Source organism: Semicossyphus pulcher, unplaced genomic scaffold (assembly GCF_022749685.1).
Source record: "Semicossyphus pulcher isolate SPU_LCO1_2020_fin unplaced genomic scaffold, fSemPul1.0.p SCAF_18, whole genome shotgun sequence".
NCBI classification, from domain to species: Eukaryota; Metazoa; Chordata; class Actinopteri; order Labriformes; family Labridae; genus Semicossyphus; species Semicossyphus pulcher.
This window is the reverse complement of record NW_027211691.1, coordinates 7,961,646-7,980,198: the sequence shown is the minus strand read 5'-3', so window position 1 is coordinate 7,980,198 and position 18,553 is coordinate 7,961,646. Positions and strand designations below refer to the sequence as shown.

The following is an 18,553-nucleotide window of genomic DNA, read 5'->3' as shown; positions in this document are numbered from 1 at the left end:
AACTATCATCACAGCTTCCTACAGAAATTGGATAGGATAAAGAGGATACTATGGATAAATTCTGCATGTTGCACGACAGTTTCCTGTACTAATAGTTAATGTGCAAACAGTTTATTGTTAGTCATTTCATCAAACTGTATATGTAACAGTTGGGTGGAAAGTTATCGCTAACTGCTTTATTGTGGTGCATATGTTAAGACTATTTTTGGTAACTGAAGCAAGATTCATTAGAATTTTGACAACCTTTTGACCTTTACTTTAATACTCTTTTCCCCTTTTCATTCACCAAAAAGCATTTACACGACCCTGGAAAATGGAAAATTGTAGGTTGCTTTAAAGTGTGTAGGAGCAGAATCAGATTTGGAAAAGATGACGCAGACACCCACATTTGCTTGCTGATTGGGTCTGATCAGTCATGACGTAATCTTCTCTGATTTGTCACATCACTATTGTATTGCCCTTTTATAGAAGAAAACAAACATTATCAGCCTTGACAAGCAGCTGCTAATTCAACATGAATCATTGCAACATTTGCATTTCATGATGCCACTACTGCTTAAATATGCAGAAGGGAATTTAAATAATTCCTGTGTCCGTGGGCTCTATCAGCCCTACATGGAGTGCTCCTGTTTGAGGTGAGAGAACAAGTGCCTGTTTTGACTGATATGCGGTTAAGGCCATAGTTTAGTTTTGAATCAAAGCTTAACCACTTGTCTGGGTGGCGATCATTTTAACAATGCAGTATAAAAATGATCACAATGGAGTGTGTACCTGGCTTCAGTTGCAACAAGCCAGCAGCAAGGTGTTCTCAAAGTTTGCAAAGACATGGAGGTTGTCAGAGTTTAGAAATCAATGCAGTTCAGTACTTAATGTTTGTTCCCGAGTGAAGTAAAAAAAAATGCTACTTTGTTCAGAATGGGACGTTAGTTGAGCATTTCATTACAGGACTTTTCGTCATTCTTAGATCTTGTGAGGTATCTATGCAGCTTGACTGCTAACACTGCACATATGTACACCAAAACTGACGTTACTACATGTGCACAGGATTTATCATACTCTAATAAACACATTGCAATGCAAATTGCCAAGCACATTCATGCTCCCCAGTGGACACACCCATCAATTTAATATCCCCATGACCTTTACTGAACCTTCAGGGCAAACATTGCTTTTTTTAGCACTCTTAGAACTCTCTCTGCAGTTGTAACGTGGATTTGATTTTCTGCCTTCTGCACCTTCTTCTGTGAGTGTTTAAATTTGGATAGCTCCTCAGCTTTCTGCCATAAAACACACTTCTGAAACTTTTCCTTACAATAATCCTTCTACGGGCTCCCAAGAGTTCCTGGCGGGCCCTCAGTGATTACAGAGATGAGAGAACAGGAAAGAGACAGTGAGGTTTGAATAATAGATGTGTAAAATGGAAAGCAGGCTCCAGTGGGCTTTGGCTGGCAGTTATTTTTGGTGGGTGTTGGGCCAACTGAACAGACAAGGAGTTTTCTCAGTGACAGAGTGTCCGATTGGTAAAAATTCAAGTCTCTCATTTGTAAATCAATTGCTTTTTGAAGTCTACTTTGTCAACGTATGCTTTGGAAGGCGTTGGGAAAATTGACGAAATATGCCTACTCTTGCTTAAAAAATGACATAACAGAATAATTTTATTGTAATCGTGCATTATTTAAAACTGCTCCGGGCAACTTGGCAAGTTGAAAATCTGATTGTATTAACAAAAGCATCTATATCTGGAAATCCTGTCATTTTGCAGGAATGACAGAAAAAGCTCTGATGTTTGGGTCCAGCTTCCTTCCAAGAGGTCTCACTGCTGGTAAGGAGGTTTGGATTCATTCTTACTGTCAGATGAGTCTTTTGCTGTATGTGCGGAGGTGCTGAGGCCTGCAGCAGTAAAGAGCTTGCAGCAGTGTTGGGTTACAATGGGGCATCTTTTTTTGAAAACATCTATTCTAATCATGTTGATAGATACATAACAACACAATAACATAAACAGACATAGTTTTTCATGTAATAACTTATGTCTTGTGATTCTGTTTCTGCAGCTGTGATCAGAGCCCTGCGGCAGGCAGCTGCCCTCTGTAACATGACCTCTCTCAGGACAGGAACATGAAGGAGGTGATTGCTCATTCTAATTACAAGCTTGAGGTTTTGTATGAACTGTGAAACGAGTCTGCCCTTCATCTTACCACTTCACATGTGCATGGATGAGTGTTTTCCCTCTTTTTGCTCAGAGGCCTAAACTGATCAGCATTGCTCCTACATCTTTCATTTAGAAAAAAAACTGATGAACATAATTCTTCAGATTTATCAACACTAGTTTGATTAATATTGCCTGTTTCTATTAGAAGAAACCGGCAGCAATTTGAGAAACGATGCAAATTACAAAACACAACGACGGAAATGCACTGTGCAAAAAAAAGGCCGAAACAAACATTTTAGTTATACAATTTATTTATTATCAGACCTTGTAATACGCCGCTGGTGCGGAGTGTCTCTGTCGGCTCTGAAAAATGCTGCAAATCTAGTCAACACAACAGAAGTGCTCCAGGCCTGCATCGGCACTTGGTGAAACAAGTAAGAACAAGAGCTAAGAGTTGCTTTCGTTAGCCACGGATAAGTTGGCAATGTAGTTAGTGGTACTATCTGCTGACTTCGGGCCGCTGAGAGTTCGTAATTGTCAGGCCTGGGGCAAAAAGGTTGGGACTCAGTGGGGAATAATGTTTTGAGTTTGACGACGGAGTAAATGTAACAATACAGTAGCCAGGATATCTACAGTAACGCTAAACGTGACCCTGACACTGGGGGTGATTAAAATACGGTGGAGTGAGATGAGTGACGGGGATGTCGGGTATCAGTTTGTGCCCATCTGAGGCCTGAGTGGGGGTTCAGTGGGACAAGCGTCTGAAAATAAATAATTTCACTAACTCGTCATTCCATATCTCCCGTCAATCATAAACCTACTCCACTGAGCGCCCCCTATAGGTCGTGTGTTGACTGGATACAAGCATTTTCCTTTTACATGTGTTTTGTTGGTTTCTGAGTTTTTTACTTTGCATGGTTTCTGTATTTGCAGCGTGACTGATGTAAATGCATTCGTTTCAGCCTTTTGCAACACACATTTGTTTTGGACTTTTGCATGTGTTTTGAATTTGATTCCTTTCTGGATTTGCAGCCTGTTTCTTCTCCTGGAAACCTGCTTAAACAGTTAAGGCAATTGCCCTTGTAGGTCACTGTATGTATGTCATATGAATGTTAGACATTACAGAGGTGTTGCATATGTTGCATAGGTGTTGTTATTGTTTATAATATAAATATTGTTTATAATATATTTCTAAATAATAATCAGAATAACCAGAACTTTACAAGCTGGAGATAATTTCATCTGTTCATCATATTTTCTAAACTCATATTTTTTAAAAATAAATATTAATTTCAAAAGCAAATATTATCTATAGCTAGCAGAAAAAAGCAGAGGGAGCGAATATACACTTTTCTTTCTGAAAAGTAGTGCTGTAAAAGTAGAAAGTATGTTTAAGGAAAAAGTGAAGTGAAAGTACCTCAAAGCTTTACTCAAGTGTCGTCCTTGAGTAACTGTACTTAGTAACAGTCCAGCGACGTCCTTGTCAAATAGAAAGTGTTAAAGGGCATCTAATGAAATCCAGGCAAAGAACTTGCTGGATAGCCATCCCAGATGCAACATGTTTCAAGCTAAGCAAAGCTACCTTCACTTGTTACATATATGGTGCAACTCTGTTGTTACTTTTAGTTGAAATTTGCTAAGGATGTCATGTTTTCTCATTTAACATAGCATAGCTTACCTGCATGGTGGAGACACCATGGTCACTGTGGGAGATGACAGAGAAACAACAGAAACGAGTGAACTGATCCCCCTGCCTTTCTTTTCAGATTACATTTTCTAACAGTATTATAATGACTATTTCTACATGCACAACATATTTCAGGTTCTGTTGTACGCTGTAAATTTCAATTCTAGCTACATTTTTCATATTTACAGTAATGTTTTCAATGTGCACTATCCCTGAAATATGAACTGAATAACAATGACTCCTTTCAATTTTGGAAAATTGTCCAAAAAATAATAGCAGAAAATTATTGTTCAAGTAAACGTATTCAATGACACAACCGTCAGTGATTAAAAAATGACTGAATCCAAAATCTAATCAAATAGTGTCCTTAAAGATAGAAGTCAAATCTAATTGTGGATTTGGAGATTCACGACAATCCCAGGTTTTTATAGCTGAACAACTGTGACTGATTTGATGAGGAAATCTACTAATGGTCTACATACCAAGCAGCGCAGTCAGAATGAACGAATAGCAGAGATAAATCACAGAGCAGAATGACTTACTGTTCCTTACGCTCTCTTTCTCTGAGAAGCTTCTGCTCCTTCGGGAGAGTTGAGCTCAGCAGAGATGCTCTGTTGCCCTACATCTAGGCTAACTCTGACTGCCAGCCTCCTCCGTGTCTCATTCTCTTTGTCTCACATTCATTCCCTCAGTTTATGTCACATGCTTTATCTGTGCCACATATTGTACTGCTCTATATCATCATCAGCCTCTTTTCTTTAATCCTGACTGGATTTCTGGCAATATCCTTCCTCTTTACCCTCTGTTTGTGCCCTGGGATCTTCTGCATTTTCAAAGTCTGATGTGATGCTAGTAGTTTTGGTCGAGAGCTATCAATAATAAACATTGTAAAAGCTGAGAGTCAATGTATCTAGCACTGAGTTTGTTGTTGTAACAAGTCTGAACTACATCCTATGAGCTGTATGCGTCGCAAAGTCCTCCTCAATCTGCACTAGGTTCATCTTTTCTGCTCTGTTATTCTCAAAGCAGAATATAACTAGTTCACTCAGCCTCTCTGTCTCACTGAGATCCTTTAAGTTTCCATAAACTTCTGAGCTGAAAGAGGCTCTGCAGTCACAACTGTGAAAGGATTTATTGTCAAAAATCACACACTCACTGAAGTCAGTGAACGCAAAAGTCACTGTTTTAGAATCCACCTTAAGCATAACATGTAGCCAGACTCAGCACGCACCTTCTGGTCACGCAACACCATGAGTGTGTTTGATTTATGACAGATGGCATGCTCTCCTGTTGGTGCATTAAATCAGTGTTTAAGATAGATGACAGAAGACAATTATACTATTGTTGTCCTCTTAAGCCAGTTTGCGACTGCACCGCTTGCACCCGCTGACAGTCAGCTATGTATATCTCCAACATATAGCGTGTCTCCTCTCTGAATGTGGAGCTCTGCCCTTCTTCAGCCACTGACAGCAGCTTCTTCTCTGCTGCAGCTGCTGATTCAACACTTGAAATTTGTTCCATTCTGACACAGCTCGTTCTGACTTTTTCGTTTGACTTCTGCTTTTAATTTGAAATGGATGCAAATTGAAATGTAGCAAAGTATAATCTGTAACTATAATAAGACTTTATAGATTACATTTGTAAAAAAAAAAATCACCCAACTTACCAACACCCATAAGCACAAAACAGTGGGTAAAACTATACTACGGTAAATGTTCCTCACGTTGACAGTTGAGGGTGCAGTGGGCATAAGTATTGATAAGGAAACAGTGATTTAAGTTTTATGTCTTTACTGCCAACCTGCCCCCTGGAAGTTGAAGCTAAAAAAAGGTCAGGAGATCAAAGTAGATCAAATATTTTCTCACTAACACCTCGTGGTATCAAGTCACAAGATAGTTTTAACGTAAATGTGCTGAGGATTTAAGATACCTGCCTCTGAAACATAAGCCATCACAGCAGTACAATTAATGTATAAAGTATATATCCGATAATACCATAAGCTTCTCCCTCTCTCAGAAAGTGTCTGTTTGTCTGGATGAACCACAGAACTCACTGTGAGCACTCTTTACTGAGGTAGCCAAATTATTCAATGTTTGTTGGCTGAGAAAGTAAAAACACCTTAGCTCAGTTTTTAGCTCACAACCTTTAGCCTTCACCTGAAAACGAGATTATTAGCAGAATATCAAGAATGTTTACTAGATGCGTCTGGTACATTCAAGTTAACAGCTATAGCTTCTGTACTTAACCAGCTCCTGACTCCAAATACTGAAGCTCCTGATTCACAACTCTGATATTGATCAGCTCTGAATCATAGTCTAACTGAGAACCAAGCATTTATCTTTTCTGCAGGTGCACCATTCTCTTTATCCATTATGTCCATGTACTGTACATGCCTTCAATTATACATGTGATTTCATCTTTTGTTTTTCCCCAGTTTTAGATTCCAGGTTTTTCAGCCTGCCTCAATTTGTTCCACTTTGGAGGAAAAGCAGCCTGAGGCTTCACAGTGGAGCCTAACTGCACATCACCATGCAGTCCAAAGTAATAGTAGAGCGGTCAGCTCGCTACATGCAACAGATCGTATCTGCAGCTTCTCCCCGATGCCACATATTTAATTCAAATCTAACAAAACTGTGACATAATTGATTACAAGAAATGGCACTCCAATACTTGGAAGAATCCAGCAAATCCAGCAGCAAAATATCGTATTACTCGCCTCATATCACTCACAATATTCCAGCCAAATATGACTACTCCCACTTTGGAGCAGTAGAAAAAGTCTGTAAATACCTGCCTTATTACCTGATGAACTTGAATAAAGTGAACACAGAGCAACAACAATTTTCATTTGGAATATGAAAATTGGCCACGAAGGGGGGAATTCACAAAAGGATTGTGCTTTTGCGCCCGCTAAACCTGTGCAAATGACATAAAAAGGCTCCGCCTCATTCTCCAAGCACACGCAGAGGGTTGAATGCACCCTAAAATGCGCTGCAGAGCAAACAGTGTCTCTGTGCTCCGGTGCCGTTTGTGCTTATTTTAATTAGTCATTATGCAAACATTCGGGGGAAAATATAGCCCCTTTCTATGTAAATGAGTCTCGTGGCAAAAAGTACCTTATTCACAAACGCCAGCGCTAACAGCGCTGTGCAGTTAGAGTGAAATATTACCGCCAGCAGAAAACTGGTGGTAATTTCGGCGCACCTATTATAAGGGCTGTCACACTCTGAGTTTACAGTGATCATGGCAACAATTCCATCTTTTGTGTGATCAAAAAAATGCATTTGTCTTGAAAAATAATAATAATATATTGTCATTATAATTATAATCGGGAGACAAATCAGTCCGGCGCTGTGCGAGGCTCAACCCCAGCACACGGGCACAGACACAGGCAGACCGTCTGGAGCCTTTACGCATGACAGGGATTATTATATGGACGAGCTGCTGTTGCAAGCAAAAAAATGAAGCTCGGTTACAGATATTTAAACTAGTAAACACCTGTCGAGTCTGGACTTTACAATAAACTGTTAAAAGAGCTGTCCCCTCCTAAGGTATTTCTTTCAAGTTTGCTACTCTCTTACAGTTCAGCTTGTACCCTTACATTGAAATTTGTCACCTTTAGTGTGCTGGTTTCTTGCCAACAATTCTCCTAAAAAAACTAAAAGGCTGATAGAGAGATGAATGGAGCAAATGTTGACATATTCTGACCCATAGTCAATAGTTTGGGTCAAACTAAAAAAATCTGATCCTACAGTGTTTATAACACGTTGGGGTAATGTTACAAGTTCCTCCTCGTCACACAACGTTTTTTTCTGACAGACGCGTGTTCTTCAAGCTACCAGAGCCATGGGAGACGTTAACCTTCAAAGGCTAAGTAGTACACTTCACAACTAGTACACTGGTCTTTACACAAAACTTTTAAGGGGTTCAAACATCATTGGCATAGTAACTCTAACTTGCCTTTCTACTTTAGCCAGCGAAGTGTATTAATTATTGGGATCAGAGCTGCAGCACAAAGTATGATTTTTTTTAAAGGCAAAAGGGGGTTTTACATTCAGACATGGCTCAATGACCAAATATGTGCTGACATAAAATAGAATCAGTTTTTTTGTTTTGGAAATTGTATTAATTTGTATAATTACATACATTTGTTACATCATTTGTTACAGCCAATAACTTAAATAATTGAGTCAGATATCATGTTTTGTTTGTTTTGCCAAACCCATTTAGTAGTGACTGTTGTAAATGTCATCCATCCAAGAAAAATATGAATTTAGGAGGTCTTATTTCTGAGCCCACGAACAACATCAACAGCTGCTCCAGTCTCATTCACACCTTTTTTGGCTTGACAGCTACCTCCGGATATGTGAGTATAAGATGACATCCTCTTTCTTAGTGCTGCCTACAAAGCCATAATTGGTTGACTATTACTCGAAGAAACTTCCATCAAATGAGCTGTATTCATGTGATGTAAGAGTTAAAGTTATTACCAGTGTTTGTAGTGTTTCCATCAATATCCTTGTATTTATTCTGGCAGGAAACTAGGGCCCTATTTACAGAGAGATTCCACAATAGCATCATAACCAACTTTGCCGTTACACCATGTTTATACTTTAACACAAATCCAAAACGGCTGTGTCATATTGCTGTCCCAGTGTGTGATTTCACATGCTACTGCGGAAGAAAATGAGGCACAGTGTGTAAACAAACGGAGCAAGTTTCACATACAGGCTGTTCCGTCCTACCTGCTCCTGTGTTTAAACAGACGCTGTTGCGCCTCTGTTTTTACCTCCGCTGCCGGCTCAGCGGATGAAACGTCCCGACTTTCTACCACTGAGTTTTACAGACGGTGAGGCGCAACAGAGGCGGTAAAAGGGGCTTAGGGCTGCTCAATTATGAGGGGGAAAAAATCATAATTATGATTATTTTGACCAGTTATCTGCCTGACTGCTGCATTGACATGGATTCAGGTAGACGATAGACTATAGAAATAGTGTACTTGAGCAGTATTGTCAAATTAAGCAGCAATGGTGACAGAAGACAGCATTTCTGCCTCTGAGACAGAATTTACTATCAAATGCGACGTAGGGTCCTCACAAAGGAGCACTGCTGTTGTAGTATTGCAATTCTACCACGACTGTTCGGTCGTTTCTTAAATTTAAGGATGTATTGACCATCTGCAATATAGCACCTTCCTTAATCCATGTGAAAGTGTTACTCGGGGATTCCACAGAGCCATTCCTTAGCACAATTCTTAACTAACGTGCCTGCTGTCAGCTCTAACAAGTTTGTCGTAGCCAGAATGCAACATCCTGTTGATTTAAGGTTAGAGAGCTTTGAGAGAGTCGTAAAAGCACACTGCTCAAAGGAAAGGGGTGTTTTTACTGATCACAGAACCCTACAAAAAAGTTTGTTTCTCTAAAAAATGGATCACCAACTTGGTCCATAATAATGTAGAAGCACCTGCACAGTGAAGGAACCTCGACTCACATTAGCCATAGTCTTCTGCTTAAGCTATCCATCCATCTATTATCTATACCGCTTCCTGTGTTCGGAACCGTGGGGGGGCTGGAGCCTATCCCAGCTTTCATTGGGCGAGAGGCGGGGTGCTCTGCTTCTGTGGTTCCTAACCTTTAAATAAATAAATTACAAATTTATTTTGGCAAAAATTAACACCAATCAGCGTATAGTTCTTTGTCATTTTAGTTTTTCAAAGTTATCTTATTATATATTATTATTATTACTGTAAACACCCCTTTTAGTTAAATTTAAATATGTGGATGTAGGCATTTCTGTATGTATGTCAAAAAATATATCTGTGTGTGTATATATGGATGAATATATATTTTTTAATAGCTGAACAGACTTTTGATTAGCAAGTCAGTGCTATTTAAGTTATTTTAATTAACGTGAATATCTAATCTTGACAAAGATAGCAGACAAAGCCTTGCGTCCCTGGCGATCTTTGGTGGATTGGGGACGAATACTCGAGTACTCGTTGTTGACGCCATTATAAGACTAAAGTTACACTTCTCACGCACCTGCGTATGCGTTGTTTTCGGCTAAAGTAGTTTAACTCTGTTAGCTTACATGCACCATGTCAGCCGTGACCAGGAAAAGTGATGTCTGGAAGTACTGACAAAAAAGACGACAATAACGTGCTGTGTAAGATATGTGGTGTTAAACTTGTATATCAGAAATACTAGTTCGATGTGCTTAACCACATGCGCTTAAAGCACAAGGAGAAGCCAGCGGAGACAGACAACAGGCAGTACACGTTGTAGTGATGATACCAGAGCAGAGAAGATTAGCTTGCTAATAACGAAGATGGTGACTGGAGATATGCTCATAAAGTTTTGTCGAAAGAGAAGGCTTCGGTGAGCTGATGGCATTTGTTGAGCCGGAGTACAAGCCGGACATGCCAGACAACAGCTACGAGAGTGGAAAAAATTTATGAGGAAAGCGTTTTATTCAGGGCTCATCCCTGTGTGATGTTATTTATTTTATTTTTCAAGGGAAACTGCAAACTAAAACTGCTGTAAATTAAGTTAATTTACTATTTATTTTAACTTGGAATGTATAAATAGGCTGTTGATTCAGAGTTACATGTTAAGCAACACAGAACAGAAGTCCATAAGGTCCGCTACCGCTGTGACGTTTGACAACGGAATGTTACAACAACGTTAATTGAAGGGCCTGTTAAGGTTGTTCAATAAATGCATTTGAAATTACACTTCCTTTCCAATGTTGGCTATTTATTTACATTAATGTCAAAAGTGTTAGATAGTAATGTTCTGTTACAGGCATAAAGCCTACGATTTCAGGGCCAATTTGTGTACTCGATTACTCGTTCATAAGGTCATTAGGTTACTGGAATATTGAGATTACTGGAAATGCCCATACCCAGCCCGGGCCCCAGGTTGGGAACCACTGCTCTAATTTAACCCAAATTAAAAAGGCTTTCTTTTGAATGCATCTTATTTTTAACCTTCACATGACCAACTCTGCAATCAACTAAACTTCTTTGGTTGTCAGATGATGTGAATGTTAAAATTTGACATGTAGACTGTGATTATGAGTTCATGGGATGTTTAGCTAAACATCATCTAGTGTGCAACCAGTGTTACGCTGCAGACCCACTGCATGCGACCAATTTGCCTACTCACATCGGCTCAGCCTCACTGGTTACTTAGGGGCATGAATTGAGGAGTCTTTTCAATCTAACCAACACCCTACGAGATTTATTTACTAAATAGTATACCACCATTTTCTTTAAACGCATGATTATGACATAAAATGGGAGAAAAGCTTTTAAAAAGTGGCACCGCTTGCCTGGTACATGTCGCTAGGTATTCCAGCATGCTTTGAGCAGCGCATCATCCGCTTGTTATACACAATGAATAGGGGCTCATTTTTTTGGCCACGTGAGTTTGTGTTCAGTGGGGTCAGACCTTCAGGCTGTGAATATAGTTGTGTAAAGAGCAAATAGTGCTAACTCATTATACACTTATGGTGTAGGTGGAGTGTAAGATCAGCCTGTTTATGACTCTAAAGCTATCAGCATGAAGAATTCATATGGCAGGTGCAGAGCCATGAGTTCTGCAGAGGTAAATCTCTCTGAGGAACACAGATACTTAATGATTGGCAGACTCTGATCTCCTCCCCACATCTATTACATGGCAGTCACGGCTGACAGGAGAGCAGGATGAGATTGAGCTGAACTGGCCACCACCTTAGCTTTTTGCAAACCAGCCACTGACAAACACACTAAGGGAATGTGCCTGAGTCAGACTAATTATATGCACAAGTGTTGTAGTTCACTCAGTAGAATTAAATTTCATCATTGACCTAGTTTAAACGCTTCCTGCTGTTTGTAAAAATGGAGGGCGGAAAAATCCTTCAGTGAACTGCAGCTTTAGCGGTTTGAAAAGCTCAAGGCTGAATTTCTTTTTCAGGCACGTTAATTGTACTGAGAGTGCATTGAAATGTAAATGAAAGAATTAAAACAAACAAAAACAAAAGCGAGGGAATTCCCTGTCAAAGTCAGAACTGTAAGAGCCTCCATGGGAATGTTGCAGTAATCCCAACAGCATCCATCATACAGTATAACAGGCTACTCTATAATATATGATGCCAGTTTGATTGAAGAGCCACAGGCCAGTGGTGAATTAGAGCATGCATAAAGTGCACAGCAGGGGAACGAGTGACAGTCACCACAAGCTGCATGCAAGCTGTACTTAAATCACTGAAATCATCAGGCAATTTGAATAAGTTTCAGATGAACGTTTCAACCTGATTCTCTTTAGATGCAATACAAAACAAAAATTCAGACGAGTCTTGGTTTGAGTTTGTCACTATGTTACAATTCACTGTTGTCACCAAGGACTTCCCTCAAACACATCCATAGAGGCTCACCATCCTGTGCGCACAGACTCATGAAGCTACTAAACAGTACAGGTCTGCTATTCTGTTTGTGGGAATGTTCACATAACCTTTGCATTATGCCTTTTTTTTTAACGTTAATGTTAATACACTAAGATTGATTTTTTAAATATGTGTTTATGTTCAAGAGACACAGTTCTTAATGTGAATGTGTACCCATTTGGCCGTAGGAGCAGCTAATATTTTTGGGACATAAAAATATAGCCTAAGCACATGGACACAAAACACAAAATTTACATAAAGCAGTAATGCATTTTTCACTGTAAGAGAACAGGTGGCTTTATTATACAGGAAATAAAAGGTACAGTATAATGTAAGATATAGGCTTCTCGTGGAACACATTTCATTAGCTGAATACGGGGTATAACGTTTAACGTTGACAGTCTCTTTGACCTACATATCATAATAGTATCAGTCTTATTAAGATAATCGTCATCGTCATATTGGCTGTTGGATATCATTCAGGATTAGGTGATAGCTATTTATGCGCGACCACATCAGACCCTTTGTATGCGGTATTGTTTGATGGAGATACCGAGCGGCTCTGAATGAGAAGCATGCAGAAACAACCCACCTCTACAAAGTAGAAACAGGGCAGCAGGCTGACGCTGTCTTTAGTCAGGATCCCCTTGTCTCTCGCAGACATGGTCGGGCCTCCAAATATCCACACAGATCCAAGATGTGACGAGGGAAGAATGGCTGAGCTCTCCAGGCGTCCTGCCGGGATCAGGAGCGCTCCATGCCGCTTTTGTGTAGCAGGATGCTCAGGACAACAGCCGGACAGTATCCAGCCCAAACTCCAGACACCGGGGCCTTTTATCTCTGTAAGTGAGAAGCCCGGGGCTTGGTTCTGTGCATGTCTTCCGATGAGCTGTCAGGTGGAGAACCGAGACACACCGACGGAGGGAGGAGAGGGAGCGCAGGCGCACTGGGCAGGAGTTTAGTTGACAGCATACGGCTTTGCCTGCTGACACTGACAATGGATGGATGGATGAGACTGATTTTGCGGGCAAAGATGTCAGCTTAATTAATTAAAAAAATAAAAATAATTATCCCAGTAGCCTTCATCCCGTCAGCGCGCTTTGTACATTTCCACACATGCAGTTATCATCACATCCTTCTGAAGAGCTGCCCCACTAGATTGTTACCCCACAACCCAAACAGCCGTTATTTGTGTGATTGATACGTGGCAATGACGGGTTAATTTTTGGCACAAAGGTTTCCTTCTGCGTTCTCCGCATATTTAACAGTGAGACCCGCAGCGCCACCATGCAGAGACAAAGGCCGATTTGCATATTTAACCAAAAAATAACCTCAAACCTCAAACGAGACAATATTTTCAATAAATGTGTATTTTCATATACAGACATAGGCTACACATACCACACATAAAGACACTCTCACACACAAAGATCTAGATCACAAAAACAAAATAAAATACATGCTTGGACCTGTCAAACATACAGGCTTCAGTTAAAGTGACAAAGTGACAAATTAATAGGCTATAATTAGCCTAATTAAAAAGACACTTTAAAGTAGTTATTCTGAGGATGTCAGCAGCACATAATGCAATTATTAGCGGTAGTTAAGGCATTCAAAATATCTATAAAGAAATAATTAATCTTGTCACTATTGGCTGATTGCTTTTGTTAGGTCACGTAGATGAATCAGTATTAATATCAGTCTGTTTTATAACCACCAAAAAACTCCTCACAGGAGCTTTAAAGATGTGTTTTTGAACGTAATTTTAACAGAGAACCAAACAGCATCCAAGCTTTAGTTTTGACTGTTTGTCTTCATCTGAATGTCAGATCTGTTTATTTTTCCTTGCCAGAGAGGAATTTAGCGCTTTCGCCTGCTCTCGCTGGCTCACCGCCAACTGCTGGGTAGTGGACGTCACTTAAAATGACCTCATGAATTTTCTGCTGGGAATGTCGACTTGGTCAGGGAATATTAAAGAAAACTGAAAAGGTGTATTTGTGGGTTCCATAAATTACTTATTAATCACTTAAAGTTTTAATGCGCACAGTACATGAGCTTAGCTCCCCTGGTAGTTGCTACTGACACACAGCATTGACAAGATTTGTCTTCTCATGTGCCAATGTACAACCAAAACAAGTTCCCCCGCATCCGCAAGTCGTTGTTAGTAATTGTCAAGTATCTAACCAACATTTGGTTTGTTTGACAAAGTAACCAAACCCATGCATGCACACATGTAAATGTCAGCAGCCATCAGTCAACACACTGTTGATTTTCTCTCTTTGCAACGAGCCCTACATAATAACTTAGATAATTGTGTGTGTGCTTTGCATGTGGCAGGTCAAGAAAAACAAACGTAAGAAAATAAGACGCAGGGCAGTTAACAAATCATGCACAGGAAGAAACAAAACATTCATGGAACTATGCAAAAAGAACAGACACTATTCAGTACATGCATCCAAGCAAATCAGTGCAGAACAACCTAGAATAAATAAGCTATAATGTGATTTTCCTGAAGTTACATTCAATTGATATTTACAAGTTTTTGATTGAACCACTGTTTTGATGCCTATTTAAACTTAGCTCAGGGTTCACTAACGTTTTCATGGTGCATCCCACCAGAGATGAGCTTTTAGGCATGTGTCGTTTGCTAGCTGACAAAAGTGACAAGGCACCTTCCTGCGATACAAAGTCAGTGGAAAACCATATGTTTTTCCTGCCGGGTGGACGGGACTTAAATGTACTCTTTCTCCGTGCATATTAGGATAAATAATTAAAAGAGGTTAAAATGGTAATTTTAAATACATGTAAGCATGTTATATCATTAATCCCACTCAGTAAGTTGCAGACTATTCAGTAATATATAGACTGACATAGATGCATAGCATGGACTCACATTATACCTATATGGCAAATGTAGAGTTTCCAAGTATCATTGACTTCTGTTATGGTATGCAATTGGTTTTATCTATCATTTCTAAAGCTTAGAATTGAACAGAGGATTGAAGGGCCTTAAGCCGAATTGATTCGAATGCTCATCAGATTCCACACGTCATGTATAGATACACTATATATACAATATTGAATATATATATATATAACTTTCAGCAGACAACATTATTGGATGCTAATTAACATTTTCAACTATCAGCATTTGTGTGCGTGTTATATTGATGAGAAAAGCTGTCATTACTGAACCTGTGGTACAATGTGAGGTTTAACATCTCAGCATTGACACACTAGCTGCTTGCCAAGGTTTCTTCCCACTGCTTCATGACTGCTGGCCAGGTAAATGGACACCACATGCACATCAAGTCAGTGTGTGTATGTGAAAGGACTCTTGTTACTGCTGCTACCAACATACACAGATAGGGGAATAGTTGCCTTCATGGTCCAATCTTAGCTGCGACAACTGAGACGTTCAACTCAAAAGACATCCTATGGCATAATAAAGTTTTTTGGGGGGAGAGATTTGTGATGTCATGTATTTGATGAACAAACTGTAGGTCAAGATACATCTAGAGAGAATGAAAACAAAGGATTTCCTTCCACATAGAAAGACTTAGTGTAGCCTATGTCAAAAAGGAAAAGTTGTAAAAACACAGCAAAAAGTTGCCAGAAGTTAAGTGATAACCTATTAATCATGTTAAACAGTGTTTTATCTATCATCATTCCATTGTAAAGGCTGTAACATGATACATTTACTGGGCATTATTACGGGCAACACATTTTTCTCTAGGATAACCTGCAGGGACTGGCTTAAACAGCAACTTTGCTTGAAAGAACATCAGTAAAATCTGGTTCCACAACAGACCAAGTGATGTTTTGAAAATTATGATATTTTATTTATTTTACGCATTTTTTGCTGAGCCATTTCTCTGCTGCAGCTTATTTCCGACATTACATGAAGGCAACATTCACCTCAGCCCACTACAGACCGACCTGTTCCGCGCATGCGCCTTAGCAGCGGCGTCCTCGTGCATGCACCACCGGTAATTAAAACAACGAAGCTGCGGAGAAGTATGCAGCGTTTGAGTGAAGAACGCATGAAATGACAGCTGTAGTCAGTGAATATTTTTTACCATCAGAACCTCCAAGTGGTGCATTTTGTTGCTGTTGTTAAGCAGGTCGAGACTCCAGAGAGCTGCACAAACTCCTGGAGCTATCCAAGGTAGGAGACTCTCCCCCGATGTCCTTCAGCTGTGTTGTAGCCTGTGTCCACAGCGGACGGACGTTGTTACGAAGTCTGTTTCCCTGTCGATAGGTGTTTCCCCCTAACCTAAACTGCTAGGTCTAACATAACCTTATTCTAAACTGCGGAGGGCAACGCTGCAGGTAACACTATCTATCGGGGAACAGACGTCGACAACACCGGCACAAGCAGGAAGTGCAGTAGACTGAAGCAGTCAGAAAGCTTCAGGTAACTTTTGTCTGTGACAGGTAAACAATCGTCACCATAATAACAAGCAACAACAAATTCACCGTTCCCCTGCCTTTTATATCAGGCACTATTGTTGAAACTTAACAAGATGACCAGGTCTGTTTCTCCAACTACGGGACTGTCGAACAGTAACTGTCTTTACCTGTGAACTTTACATAGCCTACGCCACATGCATGCTTAGGCTACCTGGCAGTAGTAGCCATCTAACCAAACACCTTCAGGAAGTTGGTTATCCAATTGTAAAGTGTTTCATGTTGATGCCAGTTACAGGAAGGAAATGCATGCTGAATTTCATTCATTTGGTTACAGTTGAATTTGTATGAATATGTTTTTTGTATTTGCAAGTTAAATTGATTGATAAATCTTGGTCAACCTAGTGAACAGTGCTACTCAGATAGTGAAAATAGCTTGGTTCAAGTGTCTTTCAAGGAGCCCTTTCAAGTCTCGAAACAAATGATATCATAGTGATGTTATCTCTGGCCAGCTGCATCAAGTTCAAAAGATGTCCCGTCCTTGGACGGGTCTTAAATTGGTCTGTTGCATAAATATTGACACTAACTTAATTATGATAGTAAAATTTGCCACCTCTTTCCCTGGCTAAGCCTGTGGTGAGAGATTTGTTGCTGCAGCAATATCAGTCGTAGCGCTGGGTTATGGCTGAGGAAAGCTTGTTGTGTGGCAATGGTACTCCATGAACTCTGGAAGGCCTTAAAACATGGGTGACTGGATCCGTTTCCTGTTTGTTTCCACATAACTTTTTATGGACTCTCTTTAATTTGGACTATCTAGGTCTGTATTACTTTAGTCACTCATGGGCAAGCTTTGCAACAGATTAAGACTTAAAGTTAGTCAACGACTAGGTTTATTAGTATTAATATTTATCAGGCAGGGACAGTCTCATGTAGGCCAAAGATGCTATGGAATTGTAGGTTCTAGTACTTTTGAATTTGACTGATACAAAGGCCCAAGATTCAGGATGTTTTAGCCTTTGCTGATTTGGTTTTGACCCTTTGTTTTTGTCACAAGTTCCCCCAATGTCACAGAAGGGCAGTACTAAAAGTAAAGATTTTTTATATATATATATACATATATATATATATATATATATATATATATATATATATATATATATTTATATTTATATAGACAATGAAGGACTAGGCCTACCTACTCTCCATATCCAGGGCTACAATGACATTGTGTGAGAAACGGCTTGCCTGCTATTCTTGTCTGATTTAATACTTACAGCGCTTTGTCTTGTGATATCTTTTGGTTTTATTATTTTTCATGTCATTCCCGGCATGTGAATACAAATTCTTTTAGAGTGGGCTGTCTGTAACAAAGATCTGCCTGCCTGCCTGCCTGCCTGCCTGCCCCTTTAACAGAGACTCCAGTCTGCAGTGGAGCTCAAACAGTTCATTGACAAACCACTTGCAATTGTCAGAGGGAACTGCAGATTATGGCAGGTGATGTCATGAAAGTTAACATTATTATTAAACATGTATGGTTTGCAGTTGGTTGAAATAATTAATCATTAATCAGAAAAAATAATTGTCTCTAAAATATTAACATAAATGCGTAAAGTTTGACTCAACATTAATAGAAACGCTGTGCACATTTATGCTTGAGGCATAGAAGCATAATTTAATTGATGCCTACGGGATCAGCGAGGATTAATATTTTTTGGTCTTCAACAAAAGGTCACACATGCAGTCCAGATTCATATGGTGAAATTGTTTGACTTAAGGGTAATACAACCAGGTGGCAATTAAGTTAATTAATCATAAAATTAAGTATAAAAGCATTGTGATCTTGCAAATTAAAGGTTAATTATAAACAGTATAAACTAGCACAA

General features: G+C 39.6%; 1 protein-coding gene across 1 annotated transcript in view; it reads right to left on the bottom strand.

Moving 5' to 3' along the window:
• LOC138595955 (phospholipid phosphatase-related protein type 4) overlaps positions 1-12,936 on the bottom strand; it is a 32,437-nt gene extending 19,501 nt beyond the window's left edge. The window contains exon 1 of the mRNA XM_069667499.1: positions 12,853-12,936. Coding sequence (XP_069523600.1) covers positions 12,853-12,924 — 72 coding nt within the window. The 5' untranslated portion in view covers positions 12,925-12,936. The remainder of the gene's footprint in view (positions 1-12,852) is intronic.
• Between the last annotated feature and the right edge of the window lie 5,617 nt (positions 12,937-18,553).